We start from the raw sequence: 23,675 nt of genomic DNA, 5'->3' as shown, positions 1-23,675 counted from the left end.
ACAGTACACTCCTTCACAGTACTCTCCCTCACAGTACTCTCCCTCACAGTACTCTCCCTCACAGTACACTCCCTCACAGTACTCTCCCTCACAGTACACTCCCTCACAGTACTCTCCCTCACAGTACACTCCCTCACAGTACTCTCCCTCACAGTACTCTCCCTCACAGTACTCTCCCTCACAGTACACTCCCTCACAGTACTCTCCCTCACAGTACTCTCCCTCACAGTACACTCCCTCACAGTACACTCCCTCACAGCACACTCCCTCACAGCAAACTCCCTCACAGTACACTCCCTCACATTACACTCCCTCACAGTACACTCCCTCACAGTACACTCCCTCACAGTACATTCCCTCACAGCACTCTGCCTCACAACACACTCCCTCACAGTACACTCCCTCACAGCACTCTGCCTCACAGCTCACTCCCTCACAGCACTCTCCCTCACAGCACTCTGCCTCACAGCACACTCCCTCACAGCACTCTACCTCGCAGCACACTCCCTCACAGCACACTCCCTCACAGCACACTCCCTCACAGCACTCTGCCTCACAGCACTCTACCTCACAGCACACTCCCTCACAGCACTCTGCCTCACAGCACACTTCTTCACAGCACTCTGCCTCACAGCACTCTGCCTCACAGCACACTCCCTCACAGCACACTCCCTCACAGCACTCTCCCTCACAGTACACTCCCTCACAGCACTCTCCCTCACAGCACACTCCCTCACAACACTCTGCCTCACAGCACACTTCCTCACAGCACTCTACCCCACAGCACTCTACCTCACAGCACACTCCCTCACAGCACTCTACCTCACAGCACACTCCTTCACAGCACTCTACCTCACAGCACTCTACCTCACAGCACACTCCCTCACAGCACTCTGCCTCTCAGCACACTCTGCCTCACAGCACTTTGCCTCACAGCACTCTACCTCACAGCACTACCCTACAGCACTCTACCTCACAGCACTACCTCACAGCACTCTACCTCACAGCACTCTACCTCACAGCACTCTACCTCACAGCACTCTACCTCACAGCACTCTGCCTCACAGCAGAATATGAAAATGGAAACATTAATTACTTGTTAAGTAAATGTAAGACAGTCTCAGTGTCGTGGCTGCCACAATTCACAACTTACAGTCCTGAAATGTAAATTGAATAACGTAAGAGCTGTTCCTGGACACCCTAATAACTCCACGACTCCAGAAATCGTAATGACACGATTGCAAACAACCCATACCACGGGTGGGGTTAGAACCCGCGATAAGAGAGCCACAAAACTCCAGACCGACGCGTTAGCCACTGGGCCAGCTAGCCCCAATAAGATTCATCCAAGTAGCTAGCTGGCCCAGTGGCTAACGCGTCGGTCTGGAGTTTTGTGACTCCCTGATCGCGGGTTCTATCCCCACCCGTGGTATGGGTTGCTTAGCGTCTCTCTACACTTGACTCATGCTGTTTCTCAACTCTCCAAACCTGACTTTTGCGGTTTCTTCAACTCTACACCTGACTCTTGCTCTCTCTTCACCTCTCTAGATCTGACTTGTCTCCTCATCTCTTTAGACCTGACTCTTGCTGTCTCTTCAACTCTATAGACCTAACTCTTGCTGTCTCTTCAACTATATAGACATAACTCTTGCTGTCTCTTCAACTCTATAGACCTAACTCTTGCTGTCTCTTCAACTCTATAGACCTAACTCTTGCTGTCTCTTCAACTTTATAGACCTAACTCTTGCTGTCTCTTCAACTATATAGACATAACTCTTGCTGTCTCCTCAACTATATAGACATAACTCTTGCTGTCTCTTCAACTCTATAGACCTAACTCTTGCTGTCTCTTCAACTCTATAGACCTAACTCTTGCTGTCTCTTCAACTATATAGACATAACTCTTGCTGTCTCTTCAACTTTATAGACCTAACTCTTGCTGTCTCTTCAACTATATAGACATAACTCTTGCTGTCTCTTCAACTTTATAGACCTAACTCTTGCTGTCTCTTCAACTATATAGACCTAACTCTTGCTGTCTCTTCAACTTTATAGACCTAACTCTTGCTGTCTCTTCAACTATATAGACATAACTCTTCCTGTCTCTTCAACTCTATAGACCTAACTCTTGCTGTCTCTTCAACTCTATAGACCTAACTCTTCCTGTCTCTTCAACTATATAGACATAACTCTTGCTGTCTCTTCAACTCTATAGACCTAACTCTTGCTGTCTCTTCAACTCTATAGACCTAACTCTTCCTGTCTCTTCAACTATATAGACATAACTCTTGCTGTCTCTTCAACTCTATAGACCTAACTCTTGCTGTCTCTTCAACTCTATAGACCTAACTCTTCCTGTCTCTTCAACTCTATAGACCTAACTCTTCCTGTCTCTTCAACTATATAGACCTAACTCTTCCTGTCTCTTCAACTCTATAGACCTAACTCTTCCTGTCTCTTCAACTATATAGACCTAACTCTTCCTGTCTCTTCAACTCTATAGACATAACTCTTGCTGTCTCTTCAACTATATAGACCTAACTCTTGCTGTCTCCTCACCTCTATAACCTCACCTGACTTCACACTGTCTTGGGAGAAACACCTGAAGGTTAAAGCCAAAAACTGTGGCTTATCTGGGGTGAATTGTTTCTCCACCCCAGGATGCTACCCATAACAGCCAACTAGCTCCTAGGTATCTACTGAAAATTTTAGGAGACTTGCTTATATATCAAGATTTTTATTTTAAGCATTTTATAGGAAATTTTAAAAATATTCACGGAAACTATTTTTTTTTTTTTTGGATTTAAAAGCATTAATTATGAGTAAAAGTTCAATTTATATATATTTTATTGAAATTTTCATAATCGCCTTGGTATCGAACCCAAGTTCTGTCGAGTATGAGCCGTTCGGGTTATAACAGAGTTACGAATCACCGTGAGAAATGCACTGTATAAAATACAGCAATAGAAGAAAAGAAAAAAGAAAAAAGAAAAATATGGCCATTAAAAGTGTGGCTGCCATCAAAACAAATATTGAGGCTATCAAAACCAACATGGCTGCCATTAAAACAAACATTGAGGCTATCAAAACCAACATGGCTGCCATTAAAACAAACATTGAGGCTATCAAAACCAACATGGCTGCCATTAAAACAAACATTGAGGCTATCAAAACCAACATGGCTGCCATCAAAACAAACATTGAGGCTATCAAAACCAACATGGCTGCCATCAAAACAAATATGGAGGCTATCAAAACCAACATGGCTGCCATCAAAACAAACATTGAGGCTATCAAAACCAACATGGCTGCCATAAAAAAATATGACTGACATCCAAACAAACATGGAGGCTTTCAAAACAAACATGGCAGCCATGAAAAACATGATGACCTTCAAAACAAACATGGCGGCGGCGCCAGAGAAACGCTGCTTCCCTCAGCAGAAAATCCTCCAGTGTCAGTTTTTTTACGACCTCTCGCTTCTGATTTTATGAGGAGATGTGTTCGCCGCAATTCCATTTCTGGGATGATTTTTGAATAAAATTTCTTTTCTTTAGATGCAGTTTGCATTTTGCTTTTAGCGTGTGAATACTGCCACATGTACGCAGGAAGCCTAGACCCATATGTACACTTGTACAAAAGTCTATCTTCTTGTGAACAAGTGTACACAAGAAGTCTGTCCTAGTATGTACACGTGTATACGAGAAGTTTATCCTCCTATGTACACAGGAAATCTGTCTTCGTATGTAAATATGTACACGGGAAGACTGTTCTCATACGTACATATGTACACGGGAAACCTGTCCTTACATGAACATATTTATATATAAATTCACTATACAAAGTCTCGTAGGTTAGGTTACGTAAGGTTCGTCAGGAAACAGGACAAGTGTTTCCTGATGCGGGTCTTCGATGATGACCCGCCGTTGGAGCTTTTGGTCAACTGACCGAGGCCTTCCGCTGGCTTACCCATCCACCCTTTTAAAAATTATGGTCATAGTTATAACCCTTTAATTAACATCATGTTACATCTGTTGAATCCAGAAATATAATTGCCATAGCTGTAATGTTATAAATACGGATAAAACTAAGTGTTAACTGAAGGTTCACATCATTGAACACCTGAACAGATCCATTTGAACCAAAAGGCAGTTTGAGTGAGCCATTTAATGCCTTACACCAGCAATGTGAAGCCACAGACCTCACTATAGATGTGAAATCATTCGCTGTGTTGTCCAGTATATGTAATACCATTGGTGCTGGCAGCAGTAAAGTTTTTCCTGAGTAATAATAAAAGGCCAGTTCTTTATTATTTTCCTCTTTACTTATATTAATTTGAAGTTTAAAACCTGTGAATTACATGTATTTGGGCAAAAAATAAATTTCATTCAACAGTGATTCTCGATTAATAATAATAATAATAATAATAATAATAATAATAATAATACCAACAGTATTTTATTGTCTTTTCTCTCCTGTCTCTACACTCTATTTCTGTTTTCTCCATCAATTCTTGTTTTTATCTCCCTCCTGTCTCATTCTCCATCCTACATTCACTGCTAACTATACATCCCTCACAATTTCGTCTCCGCCTGGTTCCATTTCTTGCTTCGTCTCTCATCCTCTTCCTTTCTCCCTCTTCTTCTTGTGGATGATGTTGATCCCAACTGAAAACGTGAGGAGACAAGACTAATACCAAGTAGAGCATCAACCTGTCATATGAAGAGAGAGAGAGAGAGAGAGAGAGAGAGAGAGAGAGAGAGAGAGAGAGAGAGGTTGACCCTCGAGGACTGAGCACACAAAGAAATAATCGACCGCCACATCTTGACTCAGATATTGAGCTCTTGTCAACATATCCTTGTACATGTCAACACACATACACACACACACACACACACACACACACACACACACACACACACACACACACACACACACACACACACACACACACACACACACACACACACACATTAATAACCCCATATACTCATAAAAATAACACATACACGTAAATAACACGCTAATAAAACACACAGATAACACACACACACACACACACACCACAAATAACACACAACACAAAACAAACACACGCACACACACACACACACACACACACACACACACACACACACACACACACACGAGTGCACACGCTCACAGAGACGGACTTTGACACGGGATGAACCAGAACAAAGGGACAAGAAATATTAGACCAGAGAGTTAAATATTTCAGAGGACCTCACGACATGTTAGTGACCTGTGTTAAGAACGTAGGTAGTGGAGAACACTCCATACATGCGCAATACATTAGCAACGCAGGTAGCAGGGACTAAGTCCACACATGTAGACTACATTAGCAACGCAGGTAGCAGAGACTATACTAACGACTTCCAGGCTATGCACACCCTGACTAAATAATTGTCAGTGTCCAAGAGCTGGAGTTCACCTCCTACAAGGAAAAATTGTGTGCACTAGATGAGTACATAGTTCTGAATACAGACTAACACAATATAAACTCCTGTCTAAATAGCTTAATTCTATGCCAAGATGATAGCGATTTGATAGGGAAGAAAAACAGCCGACCTGCAGATTTTAAGTGCCAAAAGACATTTATAAGGTGTCTTAAAGGAAGCCATGACAGTCAGACTGGAGTGACTGGAATGATGGGATCAGGTGGTGAGGAAGCCGTGACAGTGAGGCTGGAGTGACTGGAATGATGGGGCCAGGTAGTGAGGAAGCCATGACAATCAGGTTGGAATGATGGGACCAGGTGATGAGGAAGCCATGACAGGCTGGAGTGACTGGAATGATGGGACCAGGTGGTGAGTAAGCCTTGACAGTCAGGCTGGAGTGACTGGAATGATGGGATCAGATGGTAGGGAAGCCATGACAATTAGGTTAGGGTGACTGGAAAGATGGGACAAAGTTGTAGGAGAAAGTGTACCACCTGAGAAAAAGTAACCAACTGAATCACAAAGTATATGAAGAACCTAGGGGGAAGTCATGACACGAAGTCTTTCGTGTGAGGTGTATATACACAGAATTACATCTCCAAAGAGTAATAACAGATTTCAGGAATCTGAACAATAATGTTAGATAACTGTTCGTGGGATGTGTAAGCCCAGTACCGGTGTATTTGAAACCACCAGATTAACTTAGTAGAGAAAATGGTTGTAATCATAACCATAATTTTTCAAGTGGTGGAGGGGTAAGCCAGTGGAAGGCCTCGGTCAGATGACCAAAAGTTCCAGCTGCGGATCATCATACCGCTATGACCCACGTCAGGAAACGCTTATCCTGTTCCCTGACAAACCTAATATCTACCTTTGGGAAACCAACCTGGAACTCATCTCAATAAATATTAACCAATGCATAAGAAGGCTCAGAGGATTTCTCATGAAACATTAACCAATGCTTACAAAGGCTCAGAGGATTGCTACAAGATCGACGCCAAAACTGCGAGTGAACTCCGACACGAAGATTACTGGAAATATAAACACAAATGCAGTATAATGTGATCCTTTATTGACAACGTTTCACCCACACAGTGGGCTTTTTCAAGTCACACACGTTTCACCCACTGTGTGGGTGAAACGTTGTCAATAAAGGATCACATTATACTGCATTTGTGTTTATATTTCCACTGTGTCGGTATTTTATACCATTTATTTCCACGAAGATTACTACAGGCCACAGAAGCAGAGGGAATATAATCACAACTTATAAAATATTCAACGACATGAACATTAACGAAATAAATAACGAAAGAGACGGACTTTAAGATGGGAGGAGACAAAACGTGGGGCGCATCTGTATATTAAAAGATGAAATGAGTACAAAGACGAAATAAATAATTCCACCAGTGTTAGAGTAGTGTGCTAATGGAGGGCATTAAAAAGTGACGGGATTAGGTAAACTTTTTTTTTTTAATTGTATATGACATTGCACGTAAGGGCAGGCCGTTAGTCATCTCGGTAGATCAAAGTGAACAAGCAGGGTCAGTGCAGAACATAAAGTGAATTATTGCACACTGGTTTACAAGCATCACTGCATCCTAGTTTGCAAGAATCAATGCACCCTGGTTTGTAAGCATTAATAAAGCCTGCTTTGTAAGCATCAATGCACCCTGGTTTGCAAGCATTAGTGTGCCCTGGTTTGCAAGCATCAATGCATCATGGTTTGCAAGTGTCAACGCACCATGGTTTGATTTATAGCATCATAGATCTTGATGAGACCAGCCTTCTTATGTTTTCTCTTGAGTAGCATTGAAAATTGGGTTGGGTAAATGTTTTGTTAGTGGGATGGCTTATAAAAGACCTGGAACTATAAACACATATGCAGTATAATGTGATTCTTTATTGACAGCGTTTCGCCCACACAGTGGGCTTTTTCAAGTCACAAACAGATCTACCTGGGGGTGGAAGGTACGCGAGTATTTATAGTCAGGTTCAGAATGTTGAGGTCAGGTGGAGAATGCTGCATCTGATGATGTACCGAGTGGGGTTATAGAGTCTAAAATCCTGGGTAGCTTGGAAGGAAGATTGGATAAGTTTGTGAGCAGACCTTCTGCAGTGTTCTTCCATTCCTGTGTTCTTATGTGGGATAGCGATGAAGAAGTTTCTTGGCAAGTGGTTCAGCTATGTTGTAGAAGCTATTATTCTGGTTGAAATTGTTGGTTATAGAGATAAGCGATGATTCCAGGATTCTTCGGTATTGAGTGTTGTCTTCTCTGGCGATAAGTCTTGAATTTCTGTAGTTTATTAAGTGGTTGTGTGAACTACGGTGTTGTACACAGGCATTCCTTGTATCGTCAGACCTGCTTGCGTATTGGTGTTCTGAAATACGTGTTTGGAGGTCCCTTGATGTTTCGCCCACATGTAATATGCTGCAGTCATTACAAGGGATTATGTATACCCCTGCAGAAGATGGAAGCTTGTCCTCTTTATTACTGGTAATGTCCTTGATGGTCGTGGTTGTGGAGGTAGATACTTGGAATGAGGTATTGGAAAAGATGTTGGAAATGTGTTTAGAAAATGGAGTTGGTGGGGAGGACTATGTATCTCTTCTCGGCAGTGTCTTCTCTTGGTGTGTTGAAGATGTTTAATGCCCGCCGTCTGCAGTCTCTGATGAAGTGACGAGGATAGTGGAGTTTAGAAAATACTTGTTCAATTATAGTGCATTCTTCCTCAAGAAACTCATTGCTGCAGATTCTGAGTGCGCGCAGGAAGAAGCCTATAATTACAGCCTATAATTACTAAAATCTCACCACCGTGGTGAGAGTAGAAGTGGAGAAGATCGTTTTGGTTGGTGGGTTTTCGATAGACTTTAAAACGAAGGCTCGATCTGGTTGAGCTTGTCTTGGAGTGCTTGAACGTTGAAGTGTCTAGGAGTTACGAGGAGAATGTAGTCAACATAACGGAGCCAGGTGATAGACGAAGGAATAATGGTGGAGAAACGCTCGGCTTCTAGATGTTCCATGTATAAGTTCGCCAGGACGGCACTGAGTGGCGAACCCATGGGTAGTCCAAAAGTCTGCTAAAAGAGGTGATTTTCGAAAGAGAAACACGTAAAGCCAACACATAGTTCAACAAGGTCGATGAAATCGCTGGCTGGAATGGGAAGATCAAGTGAATCGTCAATTTTCCTGCGTAAGAGATCGATGGCTTGTGCAGTAGGTACTCTGGTGAATAGGGAAGTTACGTCAAGGCTGGAAAGTTTCTTGTTCCTGATGTTGATGTTGCGAATGCGATTGAGAAGATCACCTGAGTGTTTGACATGTGCTGGACTGATAGTGCCCAAGAGTTTAGAGAGGTGTTTTGCGAGAATTCCTGAGAGTTAGTGGGGAGCACTGCCTATACACGAGGATATGGGCCTCAGTGGGATACCAGGCTTGTGAGTCTTTGGCAAGCCGTACATTCTGGCAGGTCTGGGGTTGCTGGGTATGGTGTGCAGAAGTTTCTTCCCTTGTTCTGAGCCCCTCAGAATGCAGCGAGTCCTTTGAAGAAAAGTTTTAGTAAGGCTGTCCACTTGGTTAGTTTGTAGATGAATGGTTCAGAGAACCGACATGTTGATAAATTAGACACATGTGCAACTCTTGGGTATCTTTATTGAGGAAACGTTTCGCCACGCAGTGGCTTCATCAGTCCATACGTAGGAGAAACTTGAAGAACAGGAGGAGAATGAGGTAATCAGTCCCTCAACCTTGAGTCGATGTGTTCAGTCCATCAATCTTGAATAGAATACGGCATATGAGTGGAGAAGCAGCTTATAAAGATACCCAAGAGTTGCACATGTTTCTAATTTATCAACATGTCGGTTCTCTGAACCATTCATCTACAATCCTGTCAGACACTGCAACTTCTTGGGATCTTAATACTTAGGAATTCTTCGCTTGCCTAATTCTTGGGCACGACCTACTTCAACATTGAACAAATGTGACACCACCTATGACTGCTGCACCTCTCCTGCCATACGGTTTATAAGCTGCTTCTCCGCTGATATGCCGTATTCTATTCAAGATTGATGGACTGAACACATCGACTCAAGGTTGAGGGACTGATTACCTCATTCTCCTCCTGTTCTTCAAGTTTCTCCTACATATGGACTGATGAAGCCACTGCGTGGCGAAACGTTTCCTCAATAAAGATACCCAAGAGTTGCACATGTGTCTAATTTACCACTTGGTTAATTGTGAGAGGTTTGTAGGTATCTGGGTAATTAAGAAGATTGAGCATTTTGTTCCTGTAATCGTCAGTGTTCATGATAACAACACCACCTCCTTTGTCAGCGGTGGTGACCCTGATGGTCGTGTCTTCTGCTAAACCTTTAAGTGCATTGATGTAACTTCGAGGTATGACTGGGGAGCTGCGTGATGAGATGGCTGCTGAGATGATGCCTTGAAGATAACCTTTTTGGAAGTCGGAGTCATTGTGTCTGTAGTTTTTGGCGATGAAATTGAGGTCTTGTTTTGGTTTCGTAATTCCTGTTGCGAATTTGAGGCCAAAGCTGAGGGCTTCAGTTTCTGTGGTTGAGATTGGACGAGATGAAAGATTTTTAATAATTTCAGGTCTTCCTAAACTTCAACTAGGTAGACTGTTCCACTCATCAACTACCCTATTTCCAAACCAATACTTTCCTGTATTCTTTCTATATCTAAACTTATCTAATTTGAATCCATTATTGCGGGTTCTCTCTTGGAGAGATATCCTCAAGACCTTATTTATATCACCTTTATTAATGCCCATCTTCCACTTATACACTTCGATCATGTCTCCCCTCATTCTTCGTCTTAAAAGTGAATGTAGTTTAAGAGTCTTCAATCGTTCTTCGTACGGAAGATTTCTAATGCTATGTATTAATTTAGTCATTCTTCGCTGAATGTTTTCTAACGAATTTATGTCCATTCTGTAATATGGAGACCAGAACTGAGCTTCATAATCTAGGTGAGGCCTTACTAATGATGTATAAAGCTGCAGTATGACCTCTGGACTTCTGTTGCTTACACTTCTTGATATAAATCCCAATAATTGTAGATGAATGGTTCAGAGAACCGACAAGTTGATAAATTAGACACATGTGCAACTCTTGGGTATCTTTATTGAGGAAACGTTTCGCCACACAGTGGCTTCATCAGTCCATACAAAGGAGAATCGTGAAGAACAGGAGAAGAATGAGGTAATCAGTCCCTCAGCCTTGAGTCGATGTGGTCAGTCCATCATTGTCAATATACTGATTCATAAGATGACCCTCAACTCTTTTGATGCGCCTATAAATTCATTTTTTCTGTCCTAAAAGATATTTCAGCCTATTATTCATCCATTTTGGGTCATTTCTATTTGATCTAATTTCTTTATATGGGATAAACGCTCTTTGAGCAGCATGTATAGTGTTCAGAAAACTGTCATATTGATAGCTCTCTTCGTTACCCCAGTCAACAGATGATAAGTGTTCTCTAAGCCCATCGTAATCTGCTAAGCGAAAATCTGGGACTGTTACTGAGTTATCGCTACTATCGTACTTCCATTCAATGCTAAATGTAATTGATTTGTGGTCGCTAGCACCCAGTTCCTCTGAAATTTCTAAATTATTAACAGGTGATTCCTTGTTTGCCAAGTCAAGTCAAGTCAAGCAGATTATTTCCCCTTGTAGGTTCTGTCACAAACTGCTTCAAAAAACAATCCTGAACTACTTCTAAGAAGTCATTAGATTTCAAATTCCCTGTCAAAAAATTCCAGTCAATCTGGTTGAAGTTAAATTCCCCTAGAATTACAAGGTTATCGTGCCTTGTGGCCTTAACAATTTCCTTCCATAGTAGTCTTCCTTGGTCTCTATCCAAGTTTGGGGGACGGTATATCACGCCTAAAATCAATTTTTCGTGCCCCTCTGAAAATTCTACACAAACAGACTCAGTATGTGTTTCGGACTTTATACCAGTTTTTATGCAACAATTTAAACGATCTCGGACATAGAGTGCCACCCCACCCCCCTTTCCGATATTTCTATCTGCTTGGAACAATTTAAAACCCTGAATGTGACATTCAGCAGGCATGTCCCTATTTTTCATATTAAACCACGTCTCATTTATGGCAACTAATCTCAATTCGTCCATATTATTTCTCGCACTACGACTGTTAGTATAATATACTTTCAGAAACCCTCCCTTCTCTTTTTTCTTCCTGCTGATTACTGTTCCTCCACTATGCCTGTTACTCTCCTTATCACCTAATGCCATTGGCTTTCCTATGTTCATCAATAACTCTTCCTCATTCTTCCTATAACTGGTTTTCTTGAAACTCACTTGTTTCTTATGTTCACGTAGTGGGTGTTATGCTCTCTTCCAGGCCATGAAGTGTGGTGTGTCCTCCCCCTGCAGCACACACACACTGTTGATGTTGTGTTGTGCATGCATATTTATATTCTAGGAGTCGTGTCTTCAGATCACGGACTGTCTCACCTACATAAAATTTACTGCATCCGTACGCAGGAAAGTTTATGTAGGGTGGTAAAAGTAAGAAGGAAATGAGCGTGGAAGAGCACAAAGGACATACGAAAATGTGGAAGCATGCAGGAAAATAAGGAATAACTCTGTGTAAGTGTGATGGAAAACTGACGTAGAATCAAAAACTGCTTCACAGCCACAAATAAGGAAAATAACTACAAAGAAGCAAGCGAGAAGAAAATACAGGAGGAATACTCACGGCAGAAGATTGAGTTTTGTGTCAGGGACAAAACAGAAAAGGAACAAGGACAGATCACCCCCACAGTGGAAGACATTCACGAAACGGAGGAGAAAGTACAGAAGGTAGGAAAGTACATAGCAGAAGTAATAAAATATAACAGTGTTAAAGGTACTTATTATATATAATAAGAACAGCACAAGTTTTGTATGAGCCCATAGCAAAGATTCTCATTGAATCATCGGAAGGGGAAACTGTCATATATAATTTAGTTACTGTACCTCAACATTTTCATACCTTCCATATTGCCTTCTCTGCTATGTGTACTATTTTCCTCTCTGCTAACCCTTCTCCCCCCCCCCCCCCAAAAAAAAGCCAGATAATACCACCACAATGGTAGAATCAGAATTTACTGACAAAGTGAATGTAAGAAAGCTCAAAGTGTGGACAGTAGATGCGAACAGTCATGACCAAAAGCAGTGAGCTAAGGGACAGGATAATAGAGAATAAACCAAACGTCATTGATCCCACAAAAACGAAAGTCTCTGGACAGTTTACATAAACACATAAGAAAGAAGGAACAGTGCAACAGACCTACTGGCCCATGCGAGGTAGGTCCAATTCTCCTACCGGCTTAAGCCAGTGCCTTAACCTAGTCAGGTCAGGTCACATTCACTTAAGGAAGGAGCACGGCATCTGGCCTAGTAGCGCAAGCTAGTCAGGTCAAACTCACACCCACCCACACCCACTCATGTATTTATCTAACCTATTTTTTTAGAATTACGCAACGTCTTAGCCTCTATGACGGTACTCAGGTACCTGTGCTTAATTTCCTGAGAGGTACTTCATAGTAGGAACAGGAAAGAGAGAAAGAGAGAGAGAAAATAGATAAGCCCTAATCGAAAGCAACTAAGGGAAAATTTTGAAGAATTGAGATACCTGGATATTGGAGAGGAGAGGACCAAGAGACACAAAGTCAATATAACAGTGATATACAATCCTACGCTGAAGAAAGGGAGACAGAGGCAGCAAAGTAAAGACAGTTGAAAATTAACAATACACATCCTAGGCAGAGCAGCACACAGCAACGTTTCGGAAAAGTTTTGGCGTGATAATTCACTGGCGCCGTTACGTAGCTGCCGGTAAATAATTGGTCGAGCAAGCTGCCTGAGCGAGATGGACTCGTGTCTCAGAGACTTGTCAGTTAAACCATACCACGGGCGGGATTTGAACCCGCGGTCACAGTCTCAAAACTCCAGACCGTCGCGTTAGCTAACGCGATGGTCTGGAGTTTTGAGACTCTCTGACCGCGGGTTCAAATCCCGCCCGTGGTATGGTTTGTTTACAATCGTGTCATTACGATTTCGTGAGACACTTGTCAGTTGTCTGGCGTTGACTGCCGTACCTACTATCATAGATTTTTTTCAAAGTGTTTTAATCGTTATCCCGTTACTAGGATTAAGTGAGGAAAAACTTACTAATGAAATCGAATTCAACATCCGATACACACCAAGGACTAAAGCAAAGGTTGTTGTTATAAGGGATTTCAATTAATAATAGATAGAATGGGAGAACCTGGTTCTACATTAGTCTTACGGAACGTTGAACGGCAGCCGGAGGCAGTACAGAACTTTTCATGACCCCCAACGTGTCGAAGGTACAAGAACGCAAGCATCTCATTTTCTCCTTTGGTAGATCGTATATCTGAGAAACAGAACATATACTTCCATTAGGAATCAGTTGCCATACAGTACTAAGTTCCGAATATGTTGTAATGTGGCTGAAGAGAATGAAAAAAGAGGCAGTTCAGAAGAAGAGTCGATGCACAGATGAGAGATTTCCTAAACAGAGTCTTTGGGAAGGGAATTTATTGGTCAGATAATCCACAAGGCGATGGAGGGCCTAGTGAGAAAGTGCCAGGAGACAGAAAGGTTCAAGCTAGTAATGAGTAACAATGCGAAATATAGCCCTACCTTCGCCTGACTAGTGCCACAGAGAGGCTACTGAGAGGAGCCTCTGCAGAGAACAGCAGAGCAAAAGCTAAACAAGGAGACAGGAATGAATATATCAGGATATGACAAGCAGAGTTGCTCGAGAATGACAGAAGCGAAGACCAGATCCGAACGAAAACTACAGCCACACAACACAGATGATGACCACAAATTAAAGAGGAGAGAGAAACATTGTCTGAAGACAGAAATGTATGCTATTAACTGAGCAGAGGGTTCAAGGAAACACATGTCTCACTCACGAACTGGAAGAGGAGTCGTGGTGATAGACTCTGTAGACGGTTATAAGAGTGGACAGTAAGGAAAAATGGAGGGCCAGGAGCTGAGCCTCAACCGCCGCAAGCACACCTCAGCGAGGACACACAAGAGAGAGAAGCACTCGGGTCTTCTTTGGCCTAGTTTCTCTGAGTCCTTCTTTCACCCCACATTATTCGTGTGTCGGGATCGTGCCATTGAATTCCTTCTTCATTCACTGCTCACTCTTGCCGCCAGAATGCAGTCGTGCCTTCAGAGCCATGAGTGCCTCAGCAAAGGCCCGGAAGCCCTCCACAAGACCCTTGAATTCCTCCTTTCTTTCATTTATGGCTCGTGATACCTTTGTACATCAAGAACATAGCTTTGGCGTTGAAATTTAGCTCAACTTCAAAGGAGACTCAGGCGCTCAGGCGTTTACGTGGAAAGCTAAAGCCGCAGGAGTCATAGAAATTTAAAATATACAAACTTATTTCACGCTAGTGGGTTCCCCAAGCTCCAGGAGGCTTTCAGATCGCAGTCTTCGATCCCCCCAATTATTGAGAGCTTTTGTCAGCCTCCAGACACTGGGGTAGGTCTTCAAGCCTCGAGGTTCTGCTGGTCGCTCCTCTCTCCTCACTCGCCACCCACCCCCCAAGTCTTCTCCATCTCGGGTCGCGTTGCATTCCTTCCACAAACGGTATTTTCGAAGCTGTCTGTTTATTACTTTATTTCTCTTATATCTAAAAATATTAAAAGTAATCTATCCATAAATATTTTTCGAATGTCCCGTAAAAAATCGTGTTTTTACATAATTTCCTTTTGCTTTAGTAAAACAAATATCGTAGCTCGTTAAGGGTCACTCTCTTCAGGGCCCAGGATATATGCACCAAAAGGTATATTTTTCTCTGTGTATATATGCTGAGACCATACTTCAATCTCTATTTAAAGTATTCTTGACTAGTGGTGAAAGGCTTTGGAGCAATCTTAATGACCCTATTGTGGTCAAGGGAGTTTAAACCTCATTAACCAACCGTGGTCACAGAGGTGTGTTGTCTGGTTCAGGTCTCCTCCAGGGGTATACCGAAGGTGTCACCTGTTGAAGGTTACCTCCGTCAGGTGATATTTTCGGTGAAAGCAACTGTTGTGTTGCTTTCGGTGCTATGCATTTAGCAACATAGGTGAAGGACTGAAGGTCACCTACGTCAAGGTGCTATACATGTAGCAACATAGGTGAAGGACTGAAGGTCACCTACGTCAAGGTGCTATGCATGTAGCAACATAGGTGAAGGACTGAAGGTCACCTACGTCAAGGTGCTATGCATGTAGCAACATAGGTGAAGGACTGAAGGTCACCTACGTCAAGGTGCTATGTATGTAGCAACATAGGTGAAGGACTGAAGGTCACCTACGTCAAGGTGCTATGCATGTAGCAACATAGGTGAAGGACTGAAGGTCACCTACGTCAAGGTGCTATGCATGTAGCAACATAGGTGAAGGACTGAAGGTCACCTACGTCAAGGTGCTATGCATGTAGCAACATAGGTGAAGGACTCCAGTGTTGCTCTGGTATTCTCTTGTGTTGGTCTGGCTAAGTGGACACCTTGCGGGAATGGTAATCATGTTTACCTATGTGGAGAGAAAACAAACACACACACACACACACACACACACACACACACACACACACACACACACACACACACACACACACACACACACACACACACACACACACAATATCTGACAGGGAGGCAACAACGAGTCATGGTACGCGACGAGGTGTCAGAGTGGGCGCCTGTGACAAGCGGGGTTCCACAGGGGTCAGTCCTAGGACCTGTGCTGTTCTTGGTATACGTGAACGACATAACGGAAGGGATAGACTCAGAAGTGTCCTTGTTTGCAGATGATGTGAAGTTAATGAGAAGAATCAAATCGGACGAGGATCAGGCAGGACTACAAAGAGACCTGGACAGGCTACAAGCCTGGTCCAGCAACTGGCTCCTTGAATTTAACCCTGCCAAATGCAAAGTCATGAAGATTGGGGAAGGGCAAAGAAGACCGCAGACACAATATAGTTTAGATGGCCAAAGACTGCAAACCTCACTCAAGGAAAAAGATCTGGGGGTGAGTATAACACCGAGCATATCTCCTGAGGCGCACATCAATCAGATAACTGCTGCAGCATACGGGCGCCTGGCAAACCTACGGATAGCGTTCCGATACCTCAGTAAGGATTCGTTTAAGACTCTGTATACCATCTACGTCAGGCCCATACTGGAGTATGCAGCACCAGTTTGGAATCCACACCTAGTCAAGCACGTCAAGAAATTAGAGAAAGTGCAAAGGTTTGCAACAAGACTAGTCCCAGAGCTACGGGGATTGTCCTATGAAGAAAGGTTGAGGGAAATCGGCCTGACGACACTGGAGGCCAGGAGGGTCAGGGGAGACATGATAACGACATATAAAATACTGCGCGGAATAGACGAGGTGGACAAAGACGGGATGTTCCAGAGAAGGGACACAGACACAAGAGGTCACAATTGGAAGTTGAAGACTCAGATGAATCAAAGGGATGTTAGGAAGTATTTCTTCAGTCATAGAGTAGTCAGGCCATGGAATAGCCTAGAAAGTGATGTGGAGGCAGGAACCATACATAGTTTTAAGGCGAGGTATGATAGAGCTCATGGGGCAGGGAGAGAGAGGACCTAGTAGCAATCAGCGAAGAGGCGGGACCAGGAGCTGTGAATCGACCCCTGCAACCACAAATAGGTGAGTACAAATAGGTGAGTACACACACACACACACACACACACACACACACACACACACACACACACACACGTTGCATGGACAGGCTTTCACTGAGACGGTTTCCCTTTGTGGAGAGCTTTAATCAAGCCACTTAATAAAGCTCTAAATAGAGTGAAACGTTGCCCTAGTGATATCATATTCTGCAACTTCTTCGCTATTTTGGCAGTACGCCATTTGGGGACGTTACACAGTTGTAAACGTCAACGCTCAACGCTATGATGGTTGTATAAGGTTCTTACACGCTGAAATTCATGATCATTCAAATATTACTTAAAACGAATACAAGAAGAGGTCTATGCTGCTGACAATACCTCTCTTAAAAAACTGCTACTTGGTCATAATCAAAGCGGCCAAGATTCGATTGCCAGGAAGAAAAGGAGACGATTACCAGGAAGAAGAAAGACTATTACCAGAAAGAAAAAAGAAACGTTTGAGACATGAAGATGTTAGGCTCGTAGGAGTGTGAAATTTCAGTGTGGAAGTACAGTGGGACTGACTGGAATGAGTTTGTCAGAAGATCTTAGTGACACTGACTATTGTGGAAATCTCCGTGTTTAGTGCTCAGTGGACTTACCACAACTTTAAGTCTCGTGTAAATGTTCCTTCAGTGAGGGTGCTATGATACTGGCGAAGGAAGGGCTTTTGATTCTAGGAATTGGAAGTGGCATTCCCTATCTCAGATCAAGTATATAACGATGTCATAAAAATATGAGGTTAAGTTACACTCCTGACTTGTTTATGTGTGTGTGTGTTCAACACAGTGACCTGTCTACTGTGTGTGTGTGTGTGTGTGTGTGTGTGTGTGTGTGTGTACTCAGTTGTGGGTGTAGGGGTCGAGTCACAGCTCCTGGTCCCGCCTCTTCACTGGTCGCTACAAGGTCACTCTTCCTGCTCCATGAGCTTTATCATGCGTCTTCTTAAAACTATGTATGGATCCTGCCTCCACTACATCACTTCCCAGACTGTTCCATTTCCTGACAATCCTGTGACTGAAGAAATACTTCCTAACATCCCTGTGATTCATCCGAGTCTTCAACTTCCAACTGTGACCCCTTGTTGCTGTGTCCCATCTCTGGAGCATTCTGTCTCTGTCCACATTGTCGATTCCTCTCAGTATTTTATATGTCGTTATCATACCCCCCTATCTCTCCTGTCTTCCAGTGTCGTCAGGTCGATTTCCCTTAACCTCTCCTCGTAGGACATGCCCCCTTAGCTCCGGGACTAGTCTTATTGCACAAATAATTTCCATACGTGCTTGGCTAGGTGTGGGTTACAAACTGGTGCTGCATACTCCAATATAGAACTAACCTACACAGTGTACAGGGTCCTGAACGAGTCCTTATTAAGATGTCGGAATGCTGTTCTGAGGTTTGCCAGGCGCCCATATGCTGCAGCAGTTATTTGGTTGATGTGCGTTTCAGGAGATGTGCCTGGTGTTATACTCACCCCAAGATCTTTTTCCTTGAGTGAGGTTTGTAGTCTCTGGCCCCCTAGACTGTACTCCATCTGCGGTCTTCTTTGTCCTTCACACACACACACACACACACACACACACACACACACACACACACACAGTGTGTGTGTCCACACAGTGACCTCTGCCTAGTAGAAAGCTAAATCTCTGAATCTAGAAATTTTAAATTCAGTTGCAAGTACACTTATAGAATTATATACCTCAGACTAACTTACTCTTACGAAAGAAAATTATTGACAAAAACCTGAAGTTAATTCTGGTTTAATTACAGATAAGATTATGCAAATTTTCAAAATTTACGTTTAAAGATAAAAATATAAGATATAATTATGCAAATATTCATATCTTACATTTAAAGAAAATATCTCACATTTCACACTTTCACTTCTCTGCGTTTCAAAGCTTTATTAATATACTTTATTTTTGTAACAGTTATTTCTCTATGTACATAATTATTAAATAAAAAATCCCATGTGTCATAACACAGTCTGTTTATCCTTAACTTTCTTAAGATTACTTGTGGCCAAGATTACCGACCGTTACTCGGCGGAGCTGATTACCGACCGTTACTCGGCGGAGCTGATTACCGACCGTTACTCGGGGGAACTGATTATCGACTATAATTTGGTGGATTCGATTACCGACCATTACTCAGGGGAACTTATTACCGAATATTATTCAAGGGAACTGATTGTCGACCATTACTTGGTGGATTCAATTACCATTATTCAGGGGACCTTATTACCGACCATCACTCAGGGGAGCTGATTACCGACCATCACTCAGGGGAGCTGATTACCGACCATTACTCAGGGGAACTGATTACCGACCATTACTCAGGGGAACTGATTACCGACCATTGCTCGGCGAAAGTGATTACCGACCATTACTCGGGAGAACTGATTGCTGACCATTACTCGGTGGGATCGATTACCGACCATTACTCGGTGGAGCTGATTACCGAGCATTACTCGGGAGGAGTGATTACCAATCATTACTCGGCGGAAGTGATTACCGATCATTACTGGGCGGAAGTGGCTGTGTTCACGCAGTGTTAAAGCTCTGTCTTCACACAGCGAGGTCCGGGTTCGATTCCCGGCGAAGGGGTGGAAACATTGGACGTGTTTCCTTACACCGGTTGTCTATGTTCACCCATCAGTAATGAATACCTGGGTGTTAGTGGACTGGTGTGGGTCGCATCCTGGGACAAAACTGACCTAATTTGCCCGAAATGCTGAGCATAACAAGCGGCTTTCTATATAGTAGTATGTCATTGATGACAGCTATGGTCTGTATACCTTGTATATGTACTTACCTGGAGTTTACCTGGAGAGAGTTCCGGGGCTCAACGCCCCCGCGGCCCGGTCTGTGACCAGGCCTTGTAGTAAATATATTATTATTATTATTATTATTATTATTATTATTATTATTATTATTATTATTATGTAGTATCACCCAGTGCTCTTTGCGTCAGGGAAGATTCACTCTTATCAAACTGACTTTGAGTGCATTGATCGGTGATAACTCAGAACTGTTGGTGTGAGTGAAGAACTGTAAAGAACGACTGCAGTGCCTGGCTTTTACACAAATCATTAGTCTGGTCATTGCAGCTGAGAAGTACCAGATTCATACCTCAAGATTGCAACAATACCTTGCCCATCTAGTAAGATGTCCGAGTACCAAACATAATGTTCAACTAGTCTGTTTCTGCAATATGTTGAATGTTAAGTCTTACATCTGGGATTGCCAGACTGTACAGTGCATGATGAATAACCCACAATATCGTGACTGGAACAATTCATAAATAACCCGCAATACCGTGGCTGGAACAATTCATAAATAACCCACAATACCGTGGCTGGAACAATTCATAAATAACCCGCAATACCGTGGCTGGAACAATTCATAAATAACCCGCAATACCGTGGCTGGAACAATTCATAAATAACCCGCAATACCGTGGCTGGAACAATTCATAAATAACCCACAATACCGTGGCTGGAACAATTCATAAATAACCCACAATACCGTGGCTGGAACAATTCATAAATAACCCGCAATACCGTGGCTGGAACAATTCATAAATAACCCACAATACCGTGGCTGGAACAATTCATAAATAACCCGCAATACCGTGGCTGGAACAATTCATAAATAACCCACAATACCGTGGCTGGAACAATCCACAAATAACCCGCACTAACAAGAGTAAACTGACGACAAAGTAGGTATGTACACTGCGTATTTTCCTATACTGTAAATACATACAGAGGTACTGAGAGCCTCTGAAAGCTATGAGAATAAGCGGTACTCACACTCTTGTTGCCCAGGTTGTGGACGAGACAGTGTAGGTACGCTGAGTTACCAGTCAGGCTGGAGACGTTACGAGGTGCAGCCTCGTCGAATACTGGGTGTAGGGGCATTGTTAGGATGGATGCCCCTGCTGCCCCTGAACTTAGATCCAGCAGGGGCTTGATAGGTTCCACGGGGCTGCTACTGCTGCCGCTTAACGTCATACCCAGGTGGCTAGTGCCACCCTTCACACTGCCACTAGTGCCGCTGCTGCTACTGCTGTGGTGGTGGTGGTGGGTGCCGCTACTGCTGCTGCTGCTGCCGCTGCCGCCACCTCCGCCACCTCCACCGCCCCCTCCAGTGCTTCTACCCGCCCGGCGGCCAGACTGCTGCTGTTGCTGTTGCTGCTGCTGCTGTGGCGGTGGGTGCAGAGAGGAGTGAGGTGAGTGAAGCGACGAGGGCGCCACCACCACTGCTCCTGCACAGGAAGATAATAACACAGGTTATAGTCATCAATATTAGATCCGATGTGCCATTATTAAGCCAAAGCATTGTGTGGTTTTGTGGTGACACACAGACACACACACACACACACACACACACACACACACACACACACACACACACACACACACACACACACACACACACACACTGACACCAAGGTGTCAAAACATCGACCTGATTAGATTGCAATACGAAATTGAAATTAAACACGTGCCTTGCTAAAACAAGACAAAAGAGAACTCCAAGAACAACAGTAAAATGGGGGAAAGAAAGAGGGAACAGAAGAAATGTGATAACAGCTTGGATAAGGAATATGAAAGGAAATCAAATACCCTCCATTAGCAAGATTTGGAAAGGTGTAAGAGAACACAGCGAATTAAGCTTGGAATAGAAGAAATGGCAATTGCAGCTGAAGAGAAAAGATGGAAGATGAAAGGAGCAGTGATAATGAAGCAAGCAGGAGTAGAGGAATCATGAATGGAAGAAGAGTGGAAAAAAAGACCGAGAAGAAATGATCACAAGAGACCATGAGGTGCAGAAGATAACTGATAACTAGAGAACACTCTTAAGGTACAGGAGAAGACAACTGATAACTAGAGAACACTCTTAAGGTACAGGAGAAGACAACTGATAACTAGAGAACACTCTTAAGGTACAGGAGAAGACAACTGATAACTAGAGAACACTCTTAAGGTACAGGAGAAGACAACTGATAACTAGAGAACACTCTTAAGGTACAGGAGAAGACAACTGATAAATAGAGAACACTCTTAAGGCACAGGAGAAGACAACTGATAACTAGAAAACACTCTTAAGGCACAGGAGAAGACAACTGATAACTAGAAAACACTCTTAAGGCACAGGAGAAGACAACTGATAACTAGAAAACACTCTTAAGGTACAGGAGAAGACAAATGGTAACTAGGCAAAACTCTGTAAGGTGCAAAGGGGGTTGGAAGAAAAAAAAAGATGACTGATGATGTATCAGTCTGATGAGTCTGATGGCACATTATGAAAATTACAATGAGATGAAGAAGGACATTAAATTATTAACTATCTCCGACTGTGCAACGGTACAGGAGAAATTAGATCTGTCATCAAATTTACAGAGTCTCAGGAAATACTCTTGGAAGAAACTACACCTGATCTTGCTAATGATTTTTTATAGCAATAACACACTTCATTTTGAGAGAGAAAAAGGCACAGCTAGCAGCTGTGCCTTTTTCTCTCAGCTCACACACAGTGTGTCCGTGGTTCGATCCCTGGTACGGGTACAAACATTGGGCGTGTTACCTTAGGACACTTACTGTCCCTGTTCATCTAGCAGTGAGTAGGTACCTGGATATTAGTCGACTGGTGTGCGTCGCATCCAAGATTAACCTAAGCTGCCCAAAACACTGATGTGAGCTATGGTCTGTATAAGTTGTGTCATGTACTTGTAGAAGTAAACATTGTTATTGTTATTAACTATAGTAATTACCAGAATATAAATTCTAACTTCAAGTAAGTTGGAAAAGATGAGAATATTGAATTCCTCTGTCTAAAAATATTTAATTGCAAATGAATAATTAATCCAGCTTACAGACATATATACAATCAATTCTCTCTCTCTCTCTCTCTCTCTCTCTCCCTCTCTCTCTCTCTCTCTCTCTCTCTCTCTCTCTCTCTCTCTCTCTCAGAACCAATCACATACATTACCCAAAATACAGTATTATTCTTCCATAACATTTCGTCTTCATAAGAAAGTTCATTATACCCAACGAAATTCCTGAAATAAATATGAAAAGGAACGAGAAAGGATGAAAGATTGTGAGAGGAACGACACCTGAGGATTGTAAGAGGAACGTCACCTGAGGATTGTAAGAGGAACGGCACCTGAGGATTGTAAGAGGAACGACACCTGAGGATTGTAAGAGGAACGACACCTGAGGATTGTAAGAGGAACGACACCTGAGGATTGTAAGAGGAACGACACCTGAGGATTGTAAGAGGAACGACACCTGAGGATTGTAAGAGGAACGACACCTGAGGATTGTAAGAGGAACGACACCTGAGGATTGTAAGAGGAACGGCACCTGAGGATTGTAAGAGGAACGACACCTGAGGATTGTAAGAGGAACGACACCTGAGGATTGTAAGAGGAACGGCACCTGAGGATTGTAAGAG

General features: G+C 43.0%; 1 protein-coding gene across 1 annotated transcript in view; it reads right to left on the bottom strand.

Annotated features, from left to right (window-relative positions):
* The window catches only part of LOC128702245 (limbic system-associated membrane protein-like), a 562,372-nt gene that overhangs the window by 202,178 nt on the left and 336,519 nt on the right, over positions 1-23,675 (bottom strand). Inside the window, exon 2 of the mRNA XM_070102873.1 lies at positions 21,026-21,480. Within this exon, the coding sequence (XP_069958974.1) occupies positions 21,026-21,480 (455 nt within the window). The remainder of the gene's footprint in view (positions 1-21,025; positions 21,481-23,675) is intronic.

Source organism: Cherax quadricarinatus, chromosome 83, assembly GCF_038502225.1.
Source record: "Cherax quadricarinatus isolate ZL_2023a chromosome 83, ASM3850222v1, whole genome shotgun sequence".
Classification (NCBI taxonomy): Eukaryota; Metazoa; Arthropoda; class Malacostraca; order Decapoda; family Parastacidae; genus Cherax; species Cherax quadricarinatus.
The sequence above is the reverse complement of the archived record's forward strand: the minus strand, read 5'-3'. Positions and strand labels throughout refer to the sequence as shown.